This window comes from Salvelinus fontinalis, chromosome 40 (genome assembly GCF_029448725.1).
Source record: "Salvelinus fontinalis isolate EN_2023a chromosome 40, ASM2944872v1, whole genome shotgun sequence".
Taxonomy (NCBI): domain Eukaryota; kingdom Metazoa; phylum Chordata; class Actinopteri; order Salmoniformes; family Salmonidae; genus Salvelinus; species Salvelinus fontinalis.
Genome location: NC_074704.1, coordinates 25705373 through 25725331, shown reverse-complemented (window position 1 = coordinate 25725331; position 19959 = coordinate 25705373). Strand labels below are relative to the sequence as shown.

Below are 19959 nucleotides of genomic sequence, written 5' to 3'. Positions count from 1 at the left end.
AATTTGGCTGTTCTAAATTCTGTTTCGCTCAAACCCTTGAGTAATGAACCTACTTTTGACACAATTGTCTGGAAAGTTTCAATGCATCAGGAAGCTTTGTTTCCCCATCACTACTTTTCAGCATGTTCTCTGTGAAGTAGACTAGGGAGTTTTGTAACTTTTACAACTTTGGCATACTGCTAGCGCGCTAGCTGACTGACACCTGTAATCTTTATATTTTGGATTTTGGGGAATTTCCCTGCCATCATTCTGTATGTCTCTTTTGATCTGCAGTTATGTTTTAGTTGGGTTTTGTTAGTTGTGTTCTTACTGGTCTCCGGTAGTTGGGCTCCAGCTCGCTGACCATAGCTAGTTGACTAAATAGCTAATGTTAGCTGGCTGGCTAAGATAACTGTAATTAGCTAACGTTAGCTGGCTGGCTAAGATAACTGCATATAGCTAACATTCTTTGATATTTGGTTAGATGGCGTTATGTATTTCCAAAACCTTGGTTTTACTTCAATCACTCAAGTCATGAGTGGAAATGATTGGTTTAATATGAAGTTATACATTTGAAGTTATTTCTGTTGTAGTTTACATCATAGGGAATAGGCTGGTCCTCCATAATACTTCACACCTGAATTTGGCATTCTTTTGAAGTCTGATTGGTTTAATGTAAAAAGGTGTAACTTTGCATTGGGACTTCAAACATATATTTCATTTGATATTATATAAGCATACACATACAAATTACAACATCATACAAACATTAACTACATCACACCTGCGCAGACACACTAGAACACACCTCCATCTCCATTAACTACATTACACCTGCCCAGACCCACTAGAACACACCTCCATCTCCATTAAAACTCTCTGGGATATGTGGGACGCTTGCGTCCCACTCTGCCAATAGCCAGGGAAAATGTAGAGCGCCAAATTTTAAAAAAATGATATAAAATCAAACTTTCATTAAATCACACATATAAGATACCAAATTAAAGCTACACTCGTTGTGAATCCAGCCAACATGTCAGATTTCAAAAAGGCTTTTCGGCGAAAGCATAAGATGCTATTATCTGATGATAGCACAACAGTAAACAAAGAGAGTGTAGCATATTTCAACCCTGCAGACGCAACACAAAACGCAGAAATAAAATATAAATCATGCCTTACCTTTGACGAATTTCTTTTGTTGGCACTCCAATATGTCCCATAAACATCACAAATGTTCCTTTTGTTCGTTTAATTCCGTCCATTTGTCCAAAATGTCAATTTATTTGGCACGTTTGATCCAGAAAAAAAACAGCTTCCAATTTGTGCAACGTCACTACAAAATATCTCAAAAATGACCTCTAAACTTTGCCAAAACATTTCAAACTACTTTTGTAATACAACTTAAGGTATTTGGAAACGTTAATAATCGATCAAATTGAAGACGGGTCCATCTGTTTTCAATACAGGAGGACAACAAACGAACTATACTTTTCTAGTCTTGCGCAACTCTCAAACAGTACACATAACGTTACACTGATTCCAGATGGCCGTTCTTCTTCATTGCACAAAGGAATAACCTCAACCTATTTCCAAAGACTGGTCACATCCAGTGGAAGCGGTAGGAACTGCAAACAAGTTGATTAGAAATCTAGTATCTCAATGAAAATTCATTGAACAGACGGTGACCTCAATTTTTTTTTTTTTTTAATGGTTAGTCCTCGGGGTTTTGCCTGCTACATATGTTCTGTGATACTCACAGACATGATTCAAACAGTTGTAGAAACTTCAGAGTGTTTTCTAATCAAACATACTAATAATATGCATATCTTATATTCTGGGGATGAGTAGAAGGAAGTTGAAATTGGGCACGCTATTTATCCAAAAGTGAAAATGCTGCCCCCTATCCTAGAGAAGTTTTAACTACATCACACCTGCCCAGACCCACTAGAACACAGCCCATCTCAAGCGCCCGCATCAGCACCATTTTATTTCTCTCCGTCACTTTAAACTTTTAGATAATAAAGCATTTTACCTTTCTATTGAATTAACAATAGAGGATTGGTTGATTTCCAGGTTTTAATTAAGTATAATATTTAAGATGATTGATGAGAAAAGTATCGTCCAACTCTGGGGTATCTCACTGCACCCTCAAATGCCATGTTTTGAAATATACAGACAGACAGATTAAAAGTAATTTTACATTGTAACTGTACTTCTGACTGCCAACTTTCTAACTCCGCCCATAACTTTATGACATCATAACATTCCCAGATGGATTATTGAGTCATTGTTAGTTTTACACTTAAGACATGACTCTGTGGTTGTGCTGTAAAGTCTGTGAATTTTGTCTCTTGTATAATAAGGGACAATCATTTGTCCCAACATCACAAGTCACAGACTTTGATAAAGACTTCCAAAAGTTTTTCCGCAGTTTAGGATCGACTGAGTTAAAAAAGGGGGTTTGTCCCTGTGCATCTGCCAATGTAAATCCATTGCTAATGTTCTCCCATTGATAACCTGAATGACAATTAACTTGTTGGCGGTGGTGGTGATGACGGCCTATTGGATGACGTCGTCCATCGGGATGCCCCCCAAAAAGAAGACGCTCTGGATTGATCACTGGAGTCAGATGTGAAGGAGGAGGTTGATCATCAGGAGTCAGATGTGAAGGAGGAGGTTGATCATCAGGAGTCAGATGTGAAGGAGGAGGTTGATCATCAGGAGTCAGATGTGAAGGAGGACATTGATCATCAGAAGTCAGATGTGAAGGAGGAGGTTGATCATCAGTGAACCTCTAAGATTGTGGCTGGGCTGGCGTTTCCACTTCCAGCTTGGTCATATATTTTGATACATTGAATGTTGATATTGTGAACCTATGTTATATATTTGTACCTCCTGTTTCATGAAGTGATGTCACAAAGTACTGCCCCTATATATACAGTGCAGTCGGAAAGTATTCAGACCCCTTCACTTTTTCCACATTTTGTTACGTTACACCCTTTTTCTAAAATGGATTAAATATTTTTTCCCTCATTAATCTACACACAATACCCATAATAACATCACAATACCCCATAATGTCATCACAATACCCCACAATGACATCACAATACCCCATAATGACAAAACAAAAACATATTTTTTATAAATGTTTCAAATGTAAAGAAAACATCAACTGAAATATCACATTTACATACAGTACCAGTCAAAAGTTTGGACACACCTACTCATTCAAGGGTTTGTCTTTATTTTTACTATTTTCTACATTGTAGAATAACAGTGAAGATATGAAAACAATGAAATAACACAAATGGAATCAGGTATTAACTTGAGATTCTTCAAAGCAGTCACCCTTTGCCTTGATGACAGCTTTGCACACTCTTGGCATTCTCTCAACCAGCTTCATGAGGTAGTCACCTGGAATTAATTTCAATTAACAGGTGTGCCTTGTTAAATGTTAATTTGTGGAATTTCTTTCCTTCTTAATGCATTTGAGCCAATCAGTTGTGTTGTGACAATGTATGGGTGGCTCTCATGAGTATTGCCACAGGAAAGGAAGACCCAGAGTTACCTCTGCTGCAGAAGATACGTTCATTAGAGTTAACTGCACCTCAGATTGCAGCCCAAATAAATGCTTCACAGAGTTCAAGTAACAGACACATCTCAACATCAACTGTTCAGAGGTGACTATGTGAATCAGGCCTTCATGGTTGAATTGCTGCATGCAAAAACACTGTTTACAAAAGCTTTGTTAAAGAACAAGAAGGCCCACACACTGTTTACAAATTGCTTTTCTTTCAAAAACAAGGACATTTCTAAGTGACCCCAAACATTTGAACTGTAGTGTACATCTACATGATGTATTCTTACCATGTAGGATCAATATAGACCTAGTCTGTTCATTATATACATCTACATGATGTATTGTTAGACCATGTAAGAGCAGTATAGACCTACAGTAGCTAGCTACCGTTCGCTTCCCACACCCGCCCGCCCGACTAGCATCACTACTCTGGACGGTTCTGACTTAGAATATGTGGACAACTACAAATACCTAGGTGTCTGGCTAGACTGTAAACTCTCCTTCCAGACTCATATTAAACATTTCCAATCCAAAATTAAATCTAGAATCGGCATTCTATTTCGCAACAAAGCCTCCTTCACTCACACCGCCAAACTTACCCTAGTAAAACTGACTATCCTACCGATCCTCGACTTCGGTGATGTCATCTACAAAATAGCTTCCAAAACTCTACTCAGCAAACTGGATGCAGTCTATCACAGTGCCATCCGTTTTGTTACCAAAGCCCCTTATACCACCGACCACTGTGACCTGTATGCTCTCGTTGGTTGGCCCTCGCTACATATTCGTCGGCAGACCTACTGGCTCCAGGTCATCTATAAGTCTTTGCTTGGTAAAGCTCCGTCTTATCTCAGCTCACTGGTCACAATAACAACACCCACCCGTAGCACACGCTCCAGCAGGTATATCTCCCTGGTCATCCCCTAAGCCAACACCTCCTTTGGCCGCCTTTCCTTCCAGTTCTCTGCTGCCAGTGACTGGAACGAATTGCAAAAATCGCTGAAGCTGGAGACTTACATTTCCCTCACTACCTTTAAACATCAGCTATCTGAGCAGCAAATTGATCACTGCAGCTGTACATTGTCCATCTATAAATGGCCCACCCAATCTACCTACCTCATCCCCATATTGTTTTTATTTACTTTTCTGTTCTTTTTCACACCAATATCACTACTTGCACATCATCATCTGCTCATCTATCACTCCAGTGTTAATCTGTTAAATTGTAATTACTTCTCTACTATGGCCTATTTATTGCCTTACCTCCTCATGCTATTTGCACACACTGTATATAGACTTTCTTCTTTTTCTATTGTGTTATTGACTGTATGTTTGTTTATTCCATGTGTAACTCTGTGTTGTCGTATGTGCTGAATTGCTTTGCTTTATCTTGGCCAGGTCGCAGTTGTAAATGAGAACGTGTTCTCAACTGGCCTACCTGGTTAAATAAAGGTGAAATAAAAAGATAAAAAAACTTTTTTTTAGATTAAGTATGACTTATTGAAACTGCCTTAAATGTGCTGTAGTAAACATTTTTCATTCGCACTAATCAATCAACACATTCCTGTCTTTGTATGTCTCAATATAATAGTATTATTTAATTAAATCCATTTAAAATAATCTCTGTCTGAAAATAAAATATGATCCTCAACTGCGTTCCCCACTCCAGTCAGCGATGTGCGTCTTTCAGGCGATGCTGCTGCCGTGACGTATAATCTAGTGGACGGTTCTTCAGAAACAGCTCGTCAACCACCTCGGTAGCTTGCTAGCCAACATAGCCGAAAGATTCAAGCTATTTATACGCTTTCGGTGTATATTAGCTACTGTGTTTTAGACACACTTCTGTCGTATCTACTTGTTAACCTATTTAATTTAATATTACGTTATTTTGTATTAGTCAGCTATAGTAGCTTGCTGGTTTAGTTAGCACTAGCCTAGTCGCTAATGATAGCTAGCTAGCTAGCTAACATCCTCGACCATGAGCTCCCTAAACTACTCTCCTCCTGTTAAAGAAGAGGTCTGCTGGACGGAGAACGAGGGTCTCTGGCAGAACATTGTTGTGAAAGAGGAGAAGGAAGAGGAGGATGTCACCGTAAAACAAGAAGTAGAGGGTGAGGCTGTTACAGTGAAAGAAGAAGAGAAAGACGTTTCAGTGAAAGAAGAGGAAGAGGCGTTCAGATTGAAAGAGGAGGCGGGGGATGTTACAGTAAAAGAAGAGGAGAAAGAGAAAGAGTTGGATGCCGTTTTTGGAGTGAAGAAGGAAGGGGAGATTACTGTCACATTGAAAGATGAAGAGGAGGAGATAGGAGATCTGATTAACACCAGTAAGTACCGTCTTCAATTTGTTTTTAACTTTGGATATTCGGAGTTGGCCCGTCAGACGAAGTAGAGAGCAAGGCAAGCTACTCCTTGTTTTTTCCGTTCCGTTTCCAAAAAGTGACTTACCATAGACCCTTCTCAAATATATATCTGCTGACCGTAGACTGGGGGGCATGGCATGTTGTGATTTCCGTGTAGTGATGTTTTACTACACACCGTTCCCCCCAATAGTGCCATGCGAGAGTTGGGTTGGCTACACCAAAGATTATGGATATACTGACAAGATGTCTCTCTGCCCTAACAAGGGGAGTCGTTGTTCACAAAGCGGCACTGCGGGTTGTCTAGCTCCCGCCTATCATTTCTTTGGATTGGTGGATACTTCTTATTATTGAACACTATTGTTTATGTTCTATGAGGGTTGTTGACGTCAACCGCATGTATTCAATGGAGAGAGATGCTAAGCTACTAGCATGAATATGCACCGCATGTATTCAATGGAGAGAGATGCTAAGCTACTAGCATGAATATGCACCGCCTGTATTTAATGGAGAGATGCTAAGCTACTAGCATGAATATGCATAGCGATCTGGAGACAACTCTTATAGTGTTTTTATCAAAGTTGTCGGTATGTCACGTGTCCACATAACAACTTAAGCATTACCAAACTTCTGTTAGATCAAGTAAACCTCACGTAGCAAGTAAGCCATTCATTTTGTTGTTGATCAAATTTGACACAACCCACTGTAGCCTACTGGCATGACCTAGAGAGTTACAACCTACTGCAACAAACTCTCTTGACCTAGAGAGTTACAACCTACTCTAATCTACTGGCATGACCTAGAGAGTTACAACCTACTGTAACCTACTGGCATGACCTAGAGAGATACAACCTACTGTAACCTACTGGCATGACCTAGAGAGTTACAACCTACTGTAACCTACTGGCATGACCTCGAGAGATACAACCTACTGTAGCCTACTGGCATGACCTAGAGAGTTACAACCTACTGTAACCTACTGGCATGACCTAGAGAGCTACAACCTACTGTGACCTACTGGTAATACCTAGAGACATGTAACCTACTGGCATGACCTAGAGAGATACAATCTACTGTAACCTACTGGCATGACCTAGAGAGTTACAACCTACTGTAACCTACTGGCATGACCTAGAGAGTTACAACCTACTGTAACCTACTGGCATGACTTAGAGAGTTACAACCTACTGTAACCTACTGGCATGACCTAGAGAGTTACAACCTACTGTAACCTACTGGCATGACCTAGAGAGATACAACATACTGTAGCCTACTGGCATGACCTAGAGAGATACAACATACTGTAGCCTACTGGCATGACCTAGAGAGATGCAACCTACTGTAGCCTACTGGCATGACCTAGAGAGATACAACCTACTGCAACAAACTCTCTTGACCTAGAGAGTTACGACATTCTGTAACCTACTGGCATGACCTAGAGAGTTACAACCTACTGGTAATACCTAGAGAGATGCAACCTACTGTAACCGACTGGTATGACATAGAGAGATACAATCTACTGTAACCTACTGGCATGACCTAGAGAGATACAACCTACTGTAGCCCACTGGCATGACCTAGAGAGTTACAACCTACTGTAGCCTACTGGCATGACCTAGAGAGATACAACCTACTGTAACCTACTGGCATGACCTAGAGAGTACAACCTACTGTAACCTACTGGCATGACCTAGAGAGCTACAACCTACTGTGACCTACTGGTAATACCTAGAGACATGTAACCTACTGGCATGACCTAGAGAGATACAATCTACTGTAACCTACTGGCATGACCTAGAGAGTTACAACCTACTGTAACCTACTGGCATGACCTAGAGAGTTACAACCTACTGTAACCTACTGGCATGCCCTAGAGAGATACAACATACTGTAGCCTACTGGCATGACCTAGAGAGATACAACATACTGTAGCCTACTGGCATGACCTAGAGAGATGCAACCTACTGTAGCCTACTGGCATGACCTAGAGAGATGCAACCTACTGTAGCCTACTGGCATGACCTAGAGAGATACAACCTACTGCAACAAACTCTCTTGACCTAGAGAGTTACGACATTCTGTAACCTACTGGCATGACCTAGAGAGTTACAACCTACTGTAACCTACTGGCATGACCTAGAGAGTTACAACCTACTGTAGCCTACTGGCATGACCTAGAGAGATACAACCTACTGTAACCTACTGGCATGACCTAGAGAGATACAACCACTTGGATATAACCTACTCGAACCTCTGCTATTATTCTGACAGTTCACATTCTTAAAATAAAGTGGTGATCCTAACTGACCCAAGACAGGGAATTTTTACTAGGATTAAATGTCAGGAATTGTGAATAACTGAGTTTAAATGTATTTGGGTAAGGTGTATGTAAACTTCCGACTTCAACTGTAGGTACCGTTACTATGTTAAAAACAGAGGCAGTTGTTGAACTGATGTGTGGTGTTAAAGGGGAAATCTGCAATTGCTACATTTAAATGATTTATTTCTATCCATTGATTCTTGAAGAACATAACACATGCCTCATGAGCTTAGTTCAACTGTTGTACCCCATCAGAACCCCAAATAAGCTTTTTTTACTCTGTTAAGAAACAATGTAAATCAACACTGTATTGCTTCAACATGGTTAAAACTATAATGTTGATATCATGGATGGTCAGTCCTTGCATCCATAGGTCTGTCTATGAATTTGAGAGTCGTTACATTTCTCCAGTCCCATCATTTTATTACCAAAACAGTGGTGTAATTAGTTTTGTTATTGTTTGAACTGCAGATTGGTTGATTGTTGTGGCTTTGCTAAAGGGGCAATCTAGGATTTAAATACAAACAGAATGGCAGCCCAAAGACCCGAGCTGTGTTTGAATACTCATACTAACCGCACTATTTGTGACGTAAGTTGGGTATATAGTATGCTTATTAAGGCGGCAGGTAGCCTAGTGGTTAGAGGAGGTAGGCTAGTGGTTAGAGCTTTGGGCCAGTAACCGGAAGGTTGGTGGATTGAATCCCCGAGCTGACAAGGTAAAACTCTGTCGTTCTGCTCCAGAACAAGCCTGTTAACCCACTGTTCCCCGGGAGCCGAAGACATGGATGTCGATTATGGCAGCCCCCCGCAACTCAGAGGGTTTGGGTTAAATGTGGAAGACACATTTCAGTTGAACACATTGTTGGACAACTGACTAGGTATCCCCCTATTTCCCTCTCCCTTATTTGTATGGATACAGTTAGAATGCCAAAAGTTCCTGGATGTTGTACCACATTCGCCAAAATACGAAGTATACACGCAGTGGACACTTTCTGTACTTTTAGGGCCCATAATGCAATTCTTCAGAAAACTTTTTCAGGTTTGAAGAATATGGCGAAAATATGCAGCCAAAGTCCCACGAGAGCAGATACAAATTCATTGCTTTAACTAATTATGACACATGTTAAGAAAATGTTGAGCAATGTAATAAAGTAATGACTTTTCAAATAAGTTACGTTACACGTTATGTTGGCTGATAATTTGTTAGCTACGCTGTCTTTACGAACCACATAGCATATCATTACAGCAGTATGTACCTGTATGTTAGCTAGCTACCTAACATTAGTTGGCTACTTATACATCAAACTTGCCAGTATATTAACTATATTCTATCTAACTAACTACCCAACATTTATTGACTTGACTAATTTCTAGTTAGCGGGCTAGCTAGCTTGCTAAATGTATTAAGAGTCAGAGCAAACGTAGCTAGCTAATACTGCCTGGTACCAGTGCTGGTGTAGGTCTAGATAAGCATGTTTGTGCAGTGGTATCTTATCAGAGAGGAATAGGCCAAGTATGAATATGTTGGCTAGCTAGCCGGCTACATGAAGTGAGAACATGTAATGTAAGATCTAATTAGGGTCACCTGGAAACACTGACCAACACTTTGGTTCCTACCATGTCTTCTTCTTTTCTGAGGTTAGCCAGCTACATATTGGCAGCGGTCCGAACACTTCAAAGACACACCCTCGTCCACTTACACGCTGCCCAAACCGGATGTGTTGCGTGCGCGAACGTTGCAAAATCAATTTACACATACATATTGTTCAATCATTGCACCCGCACTGCTCACACGCGCCAACGAGCATCTGCGTTGCCAGGTGCTGAAATACACGGCCAGGTCTCTGACCTCCTCCCTATAAGCTGTCTCATTGTTGTCGGTGATTTGCCTCGAAGTGAGCATAGAAGTAGTTTAGCTCGTCTGGTAGGCTCGTGTCACTGGGCAGCTCTCGGCTGTGCTTCCCTTTGTAGTCTGTAATAGTTTGCAAGTCCTGCCACATAAAACGAGCATCAGAGCCGGTGTAGTATGATTCAATATTAGCCCTGTATTGATGCTTTGCCTGTTTGATGGTTCGTCGCAGGGCATAGCAGGATTTCTTGTAAGCCTCCAGGTTGAAAGTGGCAGCTCTGCCCTTTAGTTCAGTGCGGATGTTGCCTGTAGTCCATGGCTTCTGGTTGGGGAATGGGATTGGGGTTGGTCACTGTGGGGACGACGTCCTCGATGCACCTATTGATAAAGCCAGTGACTGATGTGGTGTACTCCTCAATGCCAGAAGAAGAATCCCAGAACATGTTTCAGTCTGTGCTAGCACAACAGTCCTGTAATTTAGAATCTGCTTCATCAGACCACTTTTATATAGATCGTGTCACTGGTGCTTCCTGCTTTAATTTTTGCTTGTAAGCAGGAATCAGGAGGATAGAGTTGTGGTTGGATTTACCAAATGGAGGGCGAGGGAGAGCTTTGTACTCGTCTCTGTGTGTGGAGTACAGGTGATCTACAATTTTTTTCCTTCTGGTTGCACATTTAACATGTTGATAGAGATTTGGTAGAACTGATTTAAGTTTCCCTGCTTTAAAGTCTCCGGCCACTAGGAGCGCCTGTGATTGCTTTATGCCTCACTTTATATCGCTCTAATGTCAATATGCCTTGTATACTGTTGTGTAGGGTAGTTATCATTGTTTTATTTTACTGCGGAGCCCCTAGTCCCACTCAACATGGCTAAGGCTTTTTTCCCACCTCCCACACATGCGGTGATCTCACCTATCATAACTGGTGCCTTCAGAGATGAAACCTCTCTTATCGTCACTCAATTCCTAGGTTTACCTCCACTGTACGAATTGCATAAATCGCTGAAGTTGGAGACATATCTCCCTCACTAACTTTAAGCATCAGCTATCTGAGCAGCTTACCGATCGCTGCAGCTGTACACAGCCCATCTGTAAATAGCTCATCCAACTGCCTACCTCATCCCCATGTTTTTATTTACTTTTCTTGCTCTTTTGCACACCAGTATTTCTACTTGCACATCTATCACTCCAGTGTTAATTTGCTAAATTGTAATTACTTTGCTACTACGGCCTATTTTTTTTTTTTTTTGTCGTAATGCTTTTCTTTATCTTGGCCAGGTCGCAGTTGTAAATGAGAACTTGTTCTCAACTGGTCTACCTGGTTAAATAAAGGTGAAATACAAAAAGTCTTAACTTTATTGACAACACCCAAATGGATACTGTCATTAACGTGATTCTTCAATAATTACACATCATTCTTAATACTGTAGCAAACATTATATTAAACAGGACATTCAAACGAGCCTTACAATTATAATCCAAAGTAGTGTGAAAAGCAACCTGGAAATGGAGGTTACTCCCCTGAGTTTTCCCCCATTCACATTCAGAATACATTGTGAAAAACTAAAATCTTTGCTCACCATTTTTGCTCCAGGCAGATATAGTACATCCATAACTATCAGTTTCCTCATTAGCGGGGAGGAGTTTAGGCAATCAAATTGCCCTCGTGCCGCAATTCTAGCAAACACAGAAAGGGGCCTATATTGGAGACCAAAAGTCGTCTGGCACACTGCTTAGAGTTTCAACAACATGAATAACTTAGTTCTAGTCAACAATCTTAGATGTTTCTACTAATGGGAAAACAAGACAAAATATAACTTCTTGCTCATTTTAAGACAATTGTCAAATAATTTTAACATTCATTACAGACGTCAATTGTTGTACAACACCATGGCTATGCTGTTGGCATCACCTTTTACAGTGGATTACCGCTGTTGTGGGCCTTTAACCATCTGTCTGACTTTGTTGTTCACACAGGAGAGAGACGGGACTATCGTGGATCCTCTGGGAAGCCTCAACAACCTCATGATGCTGAAGAGGCAGAGAAGAGTCCCTCCAGATCAGAACACCTCAAGAAACGCCCGCAGAGACCCACAGGGAAGAGAACTCACTGCTGCTCTGACTGTGGGAAGAGATTCACCTCATCAGGCATTACAATTCATCAGAGAACACACACAGGAGAGAAACCTTACAGCTGTGTTCAATGTGGGAAGAGTTTTGCTGCATCTAGCACTCTGACTCTACACCAGAGAACACACACAGGAGAGAAACCTTACAGCTGTGTGCAATGTGGGAAGAGTTTTGGTCAATCTGGCCATCTGACTCAACACAGGAGAATACACACAGGAGAGAAATCTTATAGCTGTGATCAATGTGGGAAGAGTTTTGGTCAATCTGGAGAGCTGACAGTGCACCAGAGAACACACACAGGAGAGAAACCTTATAGCTGTGTTTTATGTGGGAAGAGTTTTGGTCGATCTTGCCATCTGACTCAACACAAGAGAATACACACAGGAGAGAAACCTTATAGCTGTGATCAATGTGGGAAGAGTTTTAGTCACTCTGGAGAGCTGACAGTGCACCAGAGAGCACACACAGGAGAGAAACCTTACATCTGTGTTCAATGTGGGAAGAGTTTTGGTAGATCTTACCATCTGACTCGACACCAGAGATTACACACAGGAGAGAAATCTTACAGCTGTGTTCAATGTGGGAAGAGTTTTGGTCAATCTGTCCATCTGACTCAACACCAGAGAATACACACAGGAGAGAAACCCTATAGCTGTGGTCAATGTGGGAAAAGATGTACTACATCTGGCTCTTTGACTCTACACCAGCGAACACACACAGGAGAGAAATCTTATAGCTGTGATCAGTGTGACAAGAGATACTCTGATAAAAGATATCTGATCAAACATCAGAAAATACACACATGAAGAAGTTGTTTCATGATATCAATGAAATGATGTCACAATGTAGAATGTTTTAACATTGTAGTAGGAGTATTTTAATGATGTCACAATGTAGAACCCTAAATGTTTGTCCCCTGTTCTATTGATTTCAGCATGATATGGATATTAGCCTCGGGGGGAAATCCAGGCTCTGAATTGAAAGAGTTACTATTACTGAGATTTAACAAAAAGTGATTAACAAAAAAAGAGCTGTGTTACACTTACCATGTTGGTGACCCACTTGAATCAAAATGCAACACTTCAAAATGTAGTGAGCTGTTTTCTACAAATTGTCCTCTAACCAGGGATGTACACATTACTCCCAGATTCCGTGTGGTTTTTGAGCTGTTAGTTTTAACAGGACGTGCAACCTCATCTCCCTCCTCTCGGCACAATTGATTTCAACATGATATCGATGAGTGATGACAAATAAGTGTTGTGTTCCTTTGTTTAGCGACCCCTAAATTTAAATGCATCACTCTAAAATGTAGCTTACTGTCTTCTGCAGGTTGTCCTCTAACCAGTGAGGTGAAAGATATCTCCCATTTCCATGTGTTTTTTTTAGTTGTTAGTTTCAGCAGCACATACAACCTGATTTTCCCCCTAATCGATATCAGTTATTTATTGCTACTTGTCAAAACAACAGCGTTTCTGGTGCTTGTGCAGTTTATAAGGTGCATGTTTAAGTAATATGATTATTGTGGCAGATGTTCGTGTATATTGTACATTTTATGTTTAGGTTTTCAATTTATCACAAACTTTTTTTGTATTTGGACTATTGATTTGGACACGTTTAAACTGTGACATAGGGGATATCCCACCTAGCAAAATGTCGTTGAAAATAAGACTATGCCCGACGTACAATATTAAGTTTGGTTTTAGTTGAAAGGTGAAAAAACAACAATTTAATTTCAATGTACTTGCAACCTATACACATTGACGCAGTATAATAAATCGGTCTATAATCAATTTTATTAACAATCCTAATAAATTGAGTCATAAATGTAGGATATATCCATTGTCTTATGGGGGAAGGTGTTAAAGTCTTTGGTTTTTCCATTTATGTTCTAAGGTTGGACATTAGCACGTAGGACACACTGATTGGTGTCACCTCGTTAGTCAGTATGTGTTATACCTGAGCTGGTCCAGGTTCTATTTAAGAGTGTCTGGCCCAGTGCTCCAGTTGTCTTGATAGATGTGGAGAGTCAACACCTTTAGTCGTTCCACCTTTTTGGTTTGCTTCCTGTCTGTAAGTTTGGTGTGGGTTTTTCTTTTGTTTGCCTCTTCTTGGGCAGATTTAGTGGGTCTCATGGTGGGTGTCTTTTAGGTCCCAGTTGTTATTAGTCAACTTTCAGTGGACACAGAGCAAAACTGCAAGATTATGTTATAATACTTTTATTACATCAAATGGTTGTTTTATGCAACAGAATAGAGGGTTCTTAGAACTATTGTGTCTATGTGTTCTACTGAGGATAGGCCTCTGGGAGATAACACTGACAGGAGATTTACAATGTCTTTTGGGTGATAAAACCTAAAGAGACCGCATTCCAGAGCATGAATTAATGTTTCTATTCTATATGGTACCAGGGAGAGATGACCCCAGGGCCAGACCCTGGTCTCTACACAAAGAGAACTGTTTTTACAGCAGATACTGTCTGCTGAGAATTATAGGTATCTCTCATACAAATCTTAATCTTGGGACCTGTTCTATACATCTGTGTCATGTAGGTTGAAAGGGGTGTATCTTGGCCGTAAAAGACATTTTTACTTTTGTATCGTGGCGCTCAACGAATCATCTGGGGGTGGTTTGTCGACCAGCCATCATTATCGTAGAACACTCAATTGATTCACTTTATGTGTACGTTGTATTGATCTGCTCCCTTATTAATAAGTGAATAAAGATTTAGTTTAAGAATAACTCTGACTTGTGTGATAAGTTTGTCTCTCCTTATTTGATATAAAAGAAGTTAACCACATTTGGCGATGGGGATGTGAATCTTCATTTGGTGACGCTCCTGACGACCTGGGTAAATGGTACACGAGGGATCCCTCAAACTTGGAATCTCAGGAGACCACACTTCGGGAACGGAGCAGATGGACCCACCTTTGATCTGAGAGGCAGCGAGCCGAGTGGATACCACATCTCAAAAGTAGTTAAAAAAAAAAAAAAAAAAAAGTGAGCGAAACAAGTGGAGTTTTTAGAAAAGCCTCAGAGGCTTTGGGTGTGTATTCCTGTGTGAGGGGGCACCTTGGAGGTGTTAAGAGGGCTGAGTCAACTGGATGAAAACTAGAATTTGTGTTTACTAGTTTAAGATATGTATAAGATATGTATAAGATAGTAAGGTCTAAGATAGGAAGGTGCACCTGTAATTATTCCCAGTATGAGAGGAGTTGCTAGATTTATTAATTAAACCTTATTCCAGAAGGTTAAACTAGATTATAGGTCACAGTGGCAGAATCACCTGAAAGACGCACATCGCCATCAGCTGACTGGAGTTGGTATCGCAGTTGAGAAAACACTTCCAGACAAAAAGCGACTGCCTCTAAAAACCAACGACTCCCTTTGAAAACGGCCGATGTGGCATCACACATTTATTATAGTGTAAAAATATACCACAAAGTGTAGCTAAATACAATAACTTTGGTCATACCCACTCAGCCCGTGACGTCATCCCAAATTGGGTTGTGTATAACTATGTAAATGTCTCTCGGACAAGGTGACTTTTATCCATATATACTCTAAAAGTAGAGGTTCCTGGATTATCCTTTAGGGGTTCTTCAAATTGAAACTGTGGGAGAACCCCTAAAAGTTATTTGAAGAACCTTTTGTGGGAACCCCTAAAAGTTCTTTGAAGAACCCTTTTGGGGTTCATTTTTTTTAACTCCCTGTTCTCCCTCCATTATAAAAACATATTTTAATAATAACAACAATTTTGATTTAAATAATTAATTGTTTGCAGACATGTCAGACCATAATAAATAATACATTTACTTTGTATAGTGCTTTTCATGACATAAAAAAAAATATATATTGATCATGTACAATAAAAACAACATACATTAAAAATGAATCATAGGTAAACTAACAACATTGTAGACTTGATGCTAAATACAGATATTTCAGCTTTAGTGTGTATATCATATTCACTTAGTTATGTTAGGAAGTTTGCCATCTTTATGACCGGCCCTGGTAACTTCACCCCAAAACACAGTAACTTAAGAACAAAAGTGTTTATCTGACATTTTTGGGAAATTAAAGGGGGGAAAAAAAATACAGCCATAGCAGAGCCCCAAATCCCATGGGGACGTCCTCGAGGGCGTGGATGTTCTCCCCACCAAAGGCCAGCGGGATTTCACTCTCATGGGGAAATGGATTTCCACCGATGTGCAGTAAAGGAGTGAAGAGCGGTGAAATCATTGCCAACAAAAGTAAGAAAAGATTAATACACATACAATTAACAAAGAACATAACAAATGTAAAGCTGTAATTTTATATAAGCATGCACACCTATGTTTATGAAGAAACAGATGATTGGTGCATAGGCATACCTTGTCACGGACATAAAGGCCACTCGGGTCCTCATTGAAGAGGTATGGCAAGAGCAGAATCGCTGCTGTGGTCTCCAGTCCTAGTAAAGTAAAGCAATGATCTTACTACAGTTGTTAATTTTATTACAAAATATATTAGAGAAAGGGAAGGAATAAGAGCAAATCCCTCTTCTGTATTGTCCTTCGGGGACTGTCAAAATAGCAGGATGATGTCCTCACCCCTGCCTCGTCTCTCGACCTCTGATAGTCCTTGAATTATCTTTTTGTCTATATCCATTCCATGGACTTGATTCATTTCTGAGAAGATCTGAAAAGGTCCTTGGAACACATTTGTATGCTAAGAGATGTCAGTTTGTATTGACTGCTATGTAGGTTAAATGTACACTTCAAATGCAGCTGTCCTACAACAGATCTGTACCTTCTTCTTGATCCCAATTGCATTGTGTCCATGTTCTGTCCTATAAGAATTTCAAAGGAAGATAAAATGTGTCAAAGAATAGTCTTACAAGCATTATAATATATATATATTGAAAGATAAATGGCATCGACATACAATTGAATGCAAAATAGAAGAACATATTGGAGAAAGCACTAGCCAATACAGTACTGCCATACAGTAACAGTACTGCCATACAGTCCTAATATCACATTTCAAGATATCTTTGTACACAAATTATTCAATATTTCATCAGACTGACTTGAAAGATTATACGCAACATTTTGCTGCGTGGCAATACTGTGTTTGGATTCTGAAGGGCATTCATACAAAATACGTAGTCTAGACACTGTATTAATACCATTATGCATTTGAATCCCATCTACAGCTACCATCTAAGATATTAATTTCCCTCCACAAAGGGGCGTACATGTAACGTTTCCAAAATGGGATAGTAATGTCCATGTAACGTTTCCAAAATAGGATAGTATTGTCCATGTAACGTTTCCAAAATGGGATTGTATTGTACATGTAACGTTTCCAAAATGGGATAATATTGTACATGTAACGTTTCCAAAATGGGATAGTATTGTACATGTAACGTTATGCCCCCTTGCGAGTTAATAGTATTGCATGCTGTAGCAGGCTATATAAAGAGGAAGACCTCCATTAACGATTCAGTTCCTTGTAACATCTCGTCTGGACAGGTCACCGTCCTTAGTTAACGTTGGCTAGTTCATTATCACAAAAGTGAGAACTGGTCTAGATTGGAAACTTACGTTAATGAGTGTAAAGCCATGTTGGCTTTATGGAAACGATATACAATATATGGGAAAGAATATAGTTGAGGGAAATAATCCAAACCTAGTTCTGCGTAGTTAGGACATAACGTTATCTAGCTAGATAACGGTACTGTACTGTAGCTCATACAACGCCGACGGTCAAACCCGGCTTTCTAATATTTACGGTAATTAACTATAGTAAGGTTATGGAAGGTATTCACAGAAAACCGTCATTGTCTTCGTTATTCATTATTAGTATGTTATATTATTATATATAAATTATTTCGAGACATATTCAGAGCCAAACTTCAACCCAACTTAACCTTTTTAACTTGTTGTCGCATCCAAACGTGCCACCATAGTTTTCAGTTATAATTGCGAAGTTCCCGGAAGAAGTCCAGCAACAACGGAGGTTTCTCGATGAACCCACCTTCTAACAAGTTCTTTGAAGAACCTTTTGGGGCTGTTTTTCATTGACCAAGATCCCTACGGTTCTTAGGGGATCTGAGAACAACTCCAGTTGAACCCTTCATTTTTAGAGTGTAGTCGGCTCTATTTACTCTCAGATTCAACACATGATGATTAGCATCAACGATCAAGTCAGCTGCTGCTGCTCCAATACAGTATGAGGTGAGAAGGTGAACTGACGTTGAACCGAGCAGTCAGCTGCTGCTGCTCCAATACAGTATGAGGTGAGACGGTGAACTGACGTTGAACCGGGCAGTCAGCTGCTGCTGCTCCAATACAGTATGAGGTGAGACGGTGAACGGATGTTGAATCATAATAATTAAGTTAATAAAAATGTATTAGTGAAACTGTTAAAAAATAGTATATGGCAAATTAAATATATTACGCTATTGTTATCATATAGCAACATCATGGTGTATTGTACATCATATTAGCATCAACATACATTTTTGTTTCATTCAATTTCACATAAGAAGGATATTTAATATTTTCAAGTTCAGAAGTCAGAACCCATCACCTGCTATGTAAAAGAGACAGAAGAATGCACAATGGTCAGTGCTATCTGGGATCCTTGGGACATCCCTACCCTAAACCCTAACTTTAACCCCTAACCTTAGCCCTTTTAAATGTCAACTTCAACGGGCTAGGGACGTCCCAAGGATGTATCTCTACCTGAAAATACATGATCTAAGTGATTGATAGTTGGTATTCAGCAGTCAGAAAGCCTTATTTACTTTAATGAACTACTAAAATAGTGATTTTGTCAGACAGCAGCTCTACACTTTATTGACTGACTGATCCATTCATCCTTCCATCCCACTTCAGCCTTCCTCTCCTCTGAAGACCCAGTGAGGGTGGAGCTCAGTCAGAGCTGTTGAGGGACTGGTTAGGAAGAACACTTCTACAGCCAGAGAGGTGAGAGGTCACACGTGGTTTAGATGGCAAATATTTGTGTCCCCTTAGCGGTTCATCACGTCAGCAAAAGGGAATATGTTCCATCATCCATGTTTATTTACATTAGTGCAAATTGTCCACTGATATTGGTGTAATTTCTCACCCCTTTTGGCCGTTATGAAGTGAATTTCCCCTCAGGCACACACATTTGTTCTTTGTTATTATCCGGCCACTGCCTGTTCAGTCCGCTATCATCCAGAAGGCGAGGTCAGTACAGGTGCATCAAAGCTGGGACCGAGAGACAGAAGCTGTTTTTCAATCTCAAGGCCATCGGACTGTTAAAAATATCCATCACTAACACAGAGAGGCTGCTGCCTACATACACAGACTTGAAATCATTGGCCACTTTAAGGAATGGAACACTAGTCACTTGAATAATGTTTACATATCTGGCATTACTCATCTCATATGTATATACTGTATTCTATCCTATTCTACTGTATCTTAGTCTATGTATTACTCATCTCATATGTATATACTGTTTCTTAGTCTATGTATTACTCATCTCATATGTATATACTGTATTCCATCCTATTCTACTATATCTTAGTCTATGCATTACTCATCTCATATGTATATACTGTATTCTATTCTACTGTATCTTAGTCTATGTATTACTCTCTCATATGTATATACTGTATTCTATCCTATTCTACTGTATCTTAGTCTATGAATTACTCATCTCATATGTATATACTGTATTCTATTCTACTGTATCTTAGTCTATGTATT

The 19959-nt window shown here is 39.9% G+C and overlaps 1 protein-coding gene across 1 annotated transcript; it reads left to right on the top strand.

Moving 5' to 3' along the window:
- Positions 1–5292: 5292 nt before the first annotated feature.
- On the top strand, positions 5293–14956 carry LOC129839001 (zinc finger protein 501-like). The gene is made up of 2 exons (XM_055906267.1): positions 5293–5886; positions 12065–14956. The coding sequence occupies exons 1-2, from the start codon at positions 5541–5543 to the stop codon at positions 13021–13023; spliced, it is 1305 nt and encodes a 434-aa protein (XP_055762242.1). The 5' UTR covers positions 5293–5540; the 3' UTR covers positions 13024–14956.
- The last annotated feature ends 5003 nt before the right edge of the window (positions 14957–19959 follow it).